This window comes from Alligator sinensis, unplaced genomic scaffold (assembly GCF_000455745.1).
Source record: "Alligator sinensis unplaced genomic scaffold, ASM45574v1 scaffold264_1, whole genome shotgun sequence".
NCBI classification, from domain to species: Eukaryota; Metazoa; Chordata; order Crocodylia; family Alligatoridae; genus Alligator; species Alligator sinensis.
In genome coordinates this window covers 4,824,560-4,834,178 of record NW_005841831.1, presented here as the reverse complement: position 1 = coordinate 4,834,178, position 9,619 = coordinate 4,824,560, and the positions used below count along the sequence as shown (strand labels likewise).

The 9,619-nt window shown below is 44.7% G+C and overlaps 1 protein-coding gene across 5 annotated transcripts in view; it reads right to left on the bottom strand.

Moving 5' to 3' along the window:
* EYA3 (EYA transcriptional coactivator and phosphatase 3) overlaps positions 1 to 9,619 on the bottom strand; it is a 137,601-nt gene that overhangs the window by 26,410 nt on the left and 101,572 nt on the right. For 4 of the 5 annotated variants that reach the window (XM_006014817.3, XM_006014819.3, XM_025211643.1 and 1 more), the window contains 4 exons: positions 5,519 to 5,604; positions 3,302 to 3,485; positions 845 to 984; positions 118 to 201 (listed from right to left, as the gene is read on the bottom strand). In XM_006014817.3, the coding sequence (XP_006014879.1) occupies positions 118 to 201; positions 845 to 984; positions 3,302 to 3,485; positions 5,519 to 5,604 (494 nt within the window). The remainder of the gene's footprint in view (positions 1 to 117; positions 202 to 844; positions 985 to 3,301; positions 3,486 to 5,518; positions 5,605 to 9,619) is intronic. The other variant, XM_006014820.3, reaches the window with a different exon arrangement.

Sequence of the window (9,619 nt, the reverse complement as noted above, 5' to 3'; positions counted from 1 at the left end):
AACAAATAATGATACAAGTAGAAGCATGCATTTTCTACTTCTTTCACCAGGAATTAATGTTTACATATTGATAACTTATAGCATTTTACTTCCAAAAAAGCAGCAAAGCAATATTACCTTTCCATATTTCTGGGCATATGACCCCGTGAGAAGTGAATGAAAAATTATGATGGTCTCATCCAAGTCCCACAGAAACACTCGCTGGGGAAGGAATTATAAAAGGAAATTAAATCTTGAGACATCCCAATTGCCAGGCTACAATAAATAGGAACACAATCCTGCTCTTGCACCTACTTTGTTGTTAGGGTCAATGTGCTCTATAAGAACAGCCTACCTTTTATCTGCCGTATATAGCTTGCTGTTTAAAAAATAAAAGCGGGGGGACGACAACGACATTTACCAAAAGAAGCAGTGCATTACTTCAACCTGGCTCTGCAGCATCTGTATAGATCAGGAGCTTCAGCAGGGCTTTTTGGCATTTTCATCTAAATCTGAGTCAATCAGCTATTAGATAAAAGCACCAAAAAGCCCCACTAAAGTGCCCAATCTATACAGACACTGGACAAGCCGGGTCCAACTAATTTCTGGGCATGCACTGGGTCAGCACAAGAGCAATGTGGAGTGTAAAGTAAAGCACCATTTTTTTTTAAACATCTGCAAAGCAGCCTCTATGTCTTAGCTTTCCGAGTGCTTAATAGGAACAGTAGTATTTCTGGGATTCCAGATTTCTTCTTTGTTTTTACACAAGCATCCCACTCTTTCTTCTGCAGCCAGAATGTGAGAGATGCAGTGTCATTCTGTTTTTCTAAGCTACTGTACAGAAAAACCAGACAAGTTCACTTACTTCCAATTCACTGTCCTGTGAAGAGGAGGTATCTGCTTTCCTTTTGGCCCTGTTCTTCCCAGGTATGTTTTTCTTAGTCTGCTCATCTAACTCTTTACTTGCTGTTGCTCTTGACAAAGATGGACTTGTGGACAGATCTCCTAGAAGAAACGCATATACATACATATACGCATGCGCACAAACACACAGGTGCAACACTGTTCTCAACTCCTCATTGTACAAAGTAAATACCCATTTCTGATATACCTTTCCTCCTTACAGCACTTGGTCATATGTTCAGGAAAAAGATGTTACTTTACTTTAGTAGAAATTGTACCACTCATAAGAATGAAAGCAAAGTTTCTTTACACAACCATCTCAATGCGTACCTGTTACCCCAACTTCATCTTTGACAATTCAGCAGCAGGCCATAACAGGAGGCACGTTCCAAGATGAATGATGCAGGCTAAGAGAATTACCAGGGCAGCTCCTCCAGGTACCTCTCATTTGCCTCTTTCATTTTAAATTTAATTAAAAAAATATTAACTCTGAAAATTCTAAGTGGGTTCCTAAAACACCCTTAGCCCTGGGAACAGGACCTCCTGGAAAAGATTCGGATCTAGTTTTCCCCAGATAGCCTGGCCTTATTAGAAGAACTTCCTGTTTGCTGGTCCATCAGAACCTACCTAGCAATACTATGCAACTTGTACCCCTTTCAGCTCAATGTGTATTACACAAAGGCCCTGGCAAATGTTATATTTATCACACAATTGTGTTAACTGTGCAATACATTTTGACATGTTACACATGCAAAGAAATTATCATGACTCTCTTCCTCCCTCCCCGTGGAGCAGTGTGTGCTGGGGGAGTCCCCTCCCTGAGAGCTAGGCAAAGCTGGGCATCCCCACCTCCCTTCACATGAAAGGTGGGGTCGGGGGGGAGGATGAGGGAATCACTCTGTGAGCTTTGCTTCATGCCCCAGGACTGTACTCTTCTCCACCACTTCCTCCCCTGCACACATTGCTTAGTGCTAATCCTGGCACTCCTACAGTTGTGCTCCTGATCAGTGTTGTGCTCAGAGCTCCCGCAGCTGGATGGTAACAGCAGCTCAAGGCAGCACATTCCACCTCTAGATAGCCTGCCCTTTGCATGTGAAGCCATACATACTGCACAATGTTTCCACTGTGTGAAAAAAAAGTATGTAATCATCATGATGCAACTGGAATAATATCTGCCAGCGGCCAAAGACTCAACAGGGAATTTTAAATATCCTCTTAAAAAGGTCAACAGATAACTACTAAACAGACAGCTAATTTAATCGGTAGGACGCAGTATCAGGTAATACATGTCTCTCTTTAAAATCTTTTAAGAATTGAAAGGAAGCCCTAAACCAACTCTGAAATCAGAGCTTTCAAGCAACAACTGAGCTCCACAATTTTCTCTGGTTTTGCTAAGAAGCTTAGCCAGACTGCAGCACACAGTAGAAACTTCACTTAAAAGCCTTCTTAGCACTTCTCCTTCAGATGCACTTCAACACAAGTCATTAGCTACCTTAGTCCTTCTGAGAGTCTTAGGAAGTAACAGTTCTTTGCTCTGTTCTGTTAAGAGGATACATGCTTTTTTTTTGCTGGCAACATGCCCTTCATGCATCATGGTAAGTTGATGCATAGCATGACATCATGCATGCATCATGCGAAGTTGAGGGATAGCATGACATCCGCAGGAAAGGCCAGCCAACCAACAGGAAAAGAGCTTTTTGTTTAAAACAGTTACTGAAATCCTTCACACTGGTTCTTATTCCTGAATCTTTTGTGTCACTAACTAAAAATCCTATGCACCTGACAAAGACCTGGGGATACTTTAATGGGATAATTTTACTATGTATATACAGACTAATTTTCATATGAAAGATATACAGCAGCTTTCATCACTGTGATTTAGTATAACGAAGGGAGGAGGACAAGGAAAAATTTCATAAGGAATGCCAGGGGTAGAATTTTTTTCTCAGGTATTTCAGGAGTAATATACTAACAGTAATGATGTAGTAGCAATAGCCCATGCAGACTTCTGAACATGTTACTAAGAGAGAAATTTGGTCATGACACCAGAATTACCTGCAACTCTTACTGGAGATGTTTCAAAAGATCTTTAATTCTTACTTTAAATAGCAATTGCCAGAGAGGAGAACATTTTTTTGTTAAGCTTCTCACTACAAGATGACATCTTTCCCCATAACCCTGCATATTGTACTGAAGGGTCTGTAACAGAAGTATCATTTGTACAGCAGGCTTTAAATCCACATCCAGGTGCAGAGGGAAAACAAAATAGCAAGTCTTCTTCCCTGAAGATGGAAAGAACACGCATTGCATAGAACAGTGCATAAAGTTGCTCCTCATTACATTTCTGAATGGCATTTCCCTACCAACTTGCATATAAAAAGTGTTTTGCTATCTGCCCTGCTAAGGCTGCAGCAGTTACCAGATGAATGTCTCTGCACTGTCCGCGTAGGCACGATGGCTTTTGGTTTTTCAGTCGGGTACGTGGTTGTTGCTAGTGTGGTACTCTCCGTGCTGCTGTCTGCTGGCGTTAGAACCCCATAGCCAGAACTTGGGTAACATGGCTGGTACTGACTTTGGCCAAGGATTGTGTATGTAGGATATTCCTATTAAAAGAAAGGATTAAATAAGGCAGGAAACTGCTATTCCTGAGAAAACATTTTAAACTAAAAAAAAAAAAAAAAGTTTTAGCCTAGAATGTCTTTGGGACAGAGACGCTTCAGCCAAAGAGCAGGCTTTTTTGCTGCATGCTCTTTCATCTGGTGCAAGTGAGGGACTGCACAGCCAGATTTGGTTCAAAAGACAGGAGAGCTTGTATTTCATGTAGAAGCATCCAAAAACAACTGTCAGAGGACCTCCCACAATAGATATGAGACAGAAGAAAAAAAAAGGTGTAGCTTGCCAATCAATAGTTTCTGAACTCTAACCATTTCACTCTGCTCAGCATGCCTTTGGATAAACCCATTTTCCTTTACTTGCTTATGGAAAGCTAGAAATGATTAAAACAGTGTTTTACTCTCTGTGAGGGGACCAAGCTACTTCTGGCAGAGCTTCAACTGAAGGCATCATGGGGTCTAATGTTCAGTCCCAACAACTGCACTTCCTGCCATGCTATACATGCATGACAGGAGGTGTGACTGAGATTATGCATCAGATCCCCACTGTTCCATTTTGCCTGTGCCCCTGCACCAGAAATTAGGAAGCCAGTCAGCTAGTCAGCTTCCCTGCTCCCAACCCCAGGAGCATAGTGGAATCAAGGGTTCTAATATGCCCTGGAAGCTGGGAGCACAGAGCAGCAGATTGCCTCCCCCAGCCTCTGGGGTGCAGGTGAGCCCTTGACTTCACTGCGCTCTGGCAGCTAGAAGTAGCAGCTGATCCAGGATTCCAGGCTTGGCTGGCATCAAGCGCTCCACTGCACCCCAGGGGCTGGGAACACAGATCACACTGAACTACTCAGGCCCTAGGGTGCAGCAGAGTCAAGAGCTTGGCTGCATCCATGGGCCTGGGAGAACAGATCACTGTTTACACTCCTAACCTCTGGAGTGCAGAGGAGTCAGGGGTTCTGATCAGTGCTCCCAGCCTCAGGAGCACATTAGAGCCCAGCCGCAGGCTGGATCCAGCTGGCAGTGGACTTCATTTCCCAACAGCCCCTACCCACGTGGCTGGGGCCAGTTTCCATGGAGACCCCAACAGCAGCCGTGCTGTGATAGTGTGGGGCCACAGTTTCCATGGAGACTGGCCACAGAGGTGCTGGCAGGCAACAGCAGTGCCAGCCTCTTCCTGGTGGACGTACTGGGGGGGGGCTGTACTGTGGCTGGAGCAAGGTGGGCTCAGTTGCTGCTGCCTGTACAAAGTAGGCAGTGATGGTGGTGGCACCACTGGGAGTGTTGACCATGAGGGGGTTATGAGGAATTTTGGGGTGGCTATAGCCCCTGCAAACACCGCCCCTCAGCACCACCTCTGCTGGCAAGGTGTGTGGCAGGGCTCAGAGCTGCTCTGGATCCCAGCTGCGATCTTGCGGCAGTGACAACATGATTCAGAGTCAAGGCAGAGCTGCAATCTGCAGCCTGCATGCTCTGGGCAGGGGCATGCAGGCAGATCATGGCTCTGCCCCAGCTCCTTGCAGCGGGGACAGCGTGGTCCAAAGCCAGGGCAGAGCCATGATCTGCTGCCTGCACACCCCTGCCTGCAGCCTGCAGCTCAGCTTTGCCCTGGCTCTGGATCATACAGTCACCACTGGAAGAACCCAGCCAGGCTCCAGAGCAGCTCTGTGCCCTCCCAGCACTGCTGGGGCTAATCTGCATGGAAACACTGGCCTTGCACTATCACAGCGCAGCTGCTGATCGAGTCTCCATGGAAACCAGCCCCAGCCACATGGGTGGGGGCTGCTGGGAATTGGAGTCCAGCCACCAGCCAGATCCGCTATTTTTCGCACCCCTGCTTTAATCTCAGCATTCTCTAAATGGGAAAACCACGGTAAAAGGAGGTGAACTGAATTGTTTCAGATCAAATTCAAGATCAAATTGAAAAATGACTTAGCATTTGCACCTGAGTTTTAACTACCATGACCTCAGAAAATCTGAAAATGAAGCTGCACTAAATAAACTTTAGAAAAGTAAAAGTTAGCAGGGAATTTTACCTGGTGAGAGATGCTGGCTACAGCTGATGCAGAAATATTGACAACAGTTGATGCTGTAGAGACTGGGCTGGCATTGGTAGTTGGTGCTGTAAAAATCAAATAAATATTGGGTGTTATACATTTTAATAAAAGTACAAAATAGAAGATCAACACTGTAAAACAAGCATGTTTCAAGTATTTCTGACTTCAAATACACAGGTTGAAAAAAATCAAAAGGAAAACTAGTTTTAAAGTACAAATCAACTAACAGTTTAAACAAGGCTTGCATATACAGTGGAGAAGGAAGGTAACAATTTTAAGATCACATTTTAAGAATATACTAGAAGCATATCTATATCTTAAAAATCATTTTTTACAAAAAGATTTTCCCTCCCATGTCTACCAATCAAAGTTTAATTTAAACCTGGTTTTATATTTTTATTTAAATTCTGGAAAGGCAAAAACCATAATATACAAATTTAATTAAAAACAGCTAAAAATAAATAAATAAATTCAGCAGTAAAACTGGTATTTTCAAATTAGCTCAAATAAAAATAGTATATCACTGTGTCCAGCAACTTCAGGAAATGTAAAAAAACCCAACAGTTCAAACATAAAAGCTACTTCATAAAATCAGGAAGGCTTAAATACCTAACCCTTGATGCCCCTCCAAATTAAGTATGTTTTGTGAATGAAAATCCTCAAATATACTTTCAATAACAAGGAGATGAACAATAGCGGTGTGCAAAGCGGGCCCTATTCAGTTCGGATTTGGCCCAAATCAGGGACAGCGATTGGATTAGATCACTGTCCCTGATTCGATTCGGCCGAATCTGAAGATTTGATACTGATTTGGAGAATCAGTGATTTGGACACAGACACAGCTTTAAATATTTTTTCTACATACCTCGAGGTAGCAGGTGCAGCTCGCGGTCGCTGCCATGCTGGGGCGCATGGAGCATCCCACAGGAGCACAGGGGGGCCCTCCATGTGCTCGGCGGCGAACCCGGAAGCGGACCAGAAGTACTTCCAGTCCACTTCCGGGTCTCCTGGGAAACAAGCTGCCCCCACCCCCACCCCCTCTGGCTTGGCATTCGGCCGCAGAGGGACCCTGGGTGCTCCCCCCAGACCTAGGAGGCACCAGTCACCAAGCCGGGGGGGCCCCCTGTTCGCTCCCCAGCAGACATGGCAGTGGACTGGAAGTGTTTTTGGTCCACTTCCGGACCTGCTGCCAAGCACTCTGGAAAGCCCTCCACGCTTCTGTGGGATGGTCCACATGCCCCTGCATCACAGCAATCACAAGCCCCTGCTACCTAGAAGTATGTAGAAAAAACATTGAAAGCTGTCTCTATGTCTGAATCTCCAAATCTCTCCGAATCTATTCGGAGGGTTCTGATTCGATTCAGAGAGATTAAAGGGTCCTCTGATTTGATTCGGATTCGGCCACCGAATCAAGTCAAATCTCCGCCAAATCAAATCAGGGACTGAAGTTTTGCAGAGCCCTAATGAACAATGTCTTACAAAGACAGCTTTCTCAGTATGATTAAGAGGCTTAATTTTCTGAAGACTTCCTCAAAGCAAGCTGAGTGCAGGAAAGCATAGCATTTGTTGTCAAGGTTAGTTCACTTGACTTACTAAAAAACATTTCTGTACCTCTTTTTGGGAACACATATAATTAAGGAGCCTTTTGGTTTTTAGGCACAAGTCAGATTAAACTGTGCCCTACTTCAGGTCTCAGGAAGCCCAAATAATACTGAAAATAAATGACAGACTAACAGAAATATTAGGCTTCAAGTTAGGTGCCAACAGAAGTGAATCAAAGGTAATGCACTCTACTTCCTCAAGTTTCAGTAAGTACAAAAGTGCACTAACAGTCTATGGAAAAATCTTCATAAGACTCTTAAAGTATAATCCAAGTTACACCCAGCTACAGTCCACCTATACAGAATTCTCAGTGAAAGATGAAGGACAACCTAAGTTTTGAACGGGTTTGGTTTTTGATCCACCACTGAGGAAAGCAGTGGCATGTACACATGCTGCCATCTGAGTGTCCTAGTCACTTCCTTAGACTGAGAAGAAGGTGAGTCTTCAGGAAGGATGTGTGCATGTGCGCATGTGTGTGCATGGAAGGAGGGGAATGGGGGGAGGCATGGAGAACTGATTCAGGATTTGCAGAAAATGAAACACTGGATACAAGAGAAAAATACCGAAGACATTCACTCTCCTTTTTAAGAGCAAGTGATCCTCTAGAGCGGAGGTCTTCAATCTGTGGTCTGTGGACCCCTGGGGGTCTGCAGACTATGTCTAAGGGGTCCACAAAAGATTACTATAATCAATCCAAAGTATGCAAATATTCACACTTACAATTCAAAGGGGTCTGCACCTCCATTCAAAATTTCTGAATTTTTTAGGAGCCCACAAATGAAAAAAGGTTAAAAACCACTGCTCTACTCTCTCTCTCTAATCTGAATAGGTTGGAACAAGCCAGCTCCAGTCCAACCAGGGCTGGAAAGCTTTGGGATCATGTTGGCAACAGGGGTTTTGCCTGTGCCCATTTCATGCAGGAACTAGGGCTGGGGTCAGGCAGTGAGGAGCTCCAACAGCAATGGACATTTGGGGGCTGTGTCTACACCTCAGCCAGACAGGACCAGGGAGAAGCAGTGGTGGTATAGCTCCCAGCTGCCTGGTCCAATGCAGGCAAAACTTCCCAGGCACCAGAACTCCATAGGAGGCCCTTGGCTCTGTAGATCAGGTCCTGTGGTGCTATGGATTGGATCTGGCCCAGGGATTGTAAATTGCTGACCTCTCCTCAAGAACTGAGGTGGCCAACTTGTGGCATATGTGCCAGAAGTAGCAATGGATGCCTACGTGTATGGCATTCAAATGACCAGTGAGGGGGCAGGTAACAGAGCAGCAGATAGTGCAGGGATCAAAAAAACAGAGCATCAGATCAGGTGGGAAGAATAGGGCAGGGAGCAGAAAGCCAAAACAGATCAGGCATGGGAAGGGGATCAGAGTGGCACTCAGGAAGGGTGTGGGGCTTAATCTGTGGCACGCCTGCCAAAAATGTTGCCCCCACTACTCTAGAGCAATTAAGGTCTTTGATATATTAAGGAAATGCCCTTTTTAAGAATATTCAGCTACCAGAAGGGGGTTCCAAAGAGGATGGAGCTGGACTGTTCCCAGTAGTGGCAGATGACAAAACAAGGAGCAATGGTCTCAAGTTGCAGCAAGGAAAATTTAGGTTAGATATTAGGAAGAATTTTCTCATTAGGAGGGTAGTAAAGCACCGAAACAGGTTACCCAGAGAGGTGGTGGAAGCTCCATCCTTGGAGGTTTTCAAAACCTGGCTAGACAAGGCTTTGGCTGGGATGATCTAGTTGGGGCTGGTCTTGCTTTGAGCAGGGGATTGGACTAGATGTGACCTCTTGAGGTCCCTTTCAATGTTAAATTTCTATGACTATGAATATTTCTTAAAGTGAAACTACTCATCAATCCAGAATCAGATTTCTATAAATATTTTGAAAGAACTCATCTTAGTGAGCCAAAGGAATTGTAAGAATATATTCACAATCTTTTTCTTAAGTTCTTTGACTTTCCTTTTACTGTGCCCTTCTTGTATCAAAGTAGTATCTCATATTTGGGCAAGGACTAAGGAAATCTAGGTTTAAAAGGGGAAGGTGTCACAGTGGATGTAGTCTTTCTAGACTTTAAGGCCTTTGACACCGTCTCTCACCCCATCCTCATCAATAAATTAAGCGACTGTGGCATTGATGCCTACACAGTTGGATGGGTAAAAAATTGGCTGATGGGGCACACCCAGAGAGTAGTGGTGGACGGGTTGTACTCAACCTGGCGAGATGTGAGCAGTGGGGTACCCTAAGGCTTGGTCCTCGAGCCCGCACTGTTTAACATCTTCATCAGTGACTTGGACGAGGGGGTGGAAAGCACGCTGTCCAAGTTTGCTGATGACACTAAGATGTGGGGCGAGGTGGACACACTTGAAAGGAAAGAGAGGCTGCAACTAGATTTAGACAGACTACAAAAGTGGGCAGATGAGAATAGGATGGGGTTCAACGTAGACAAATGCAGGGTGCTGCACCTTGGGAGAAGGAATCCACA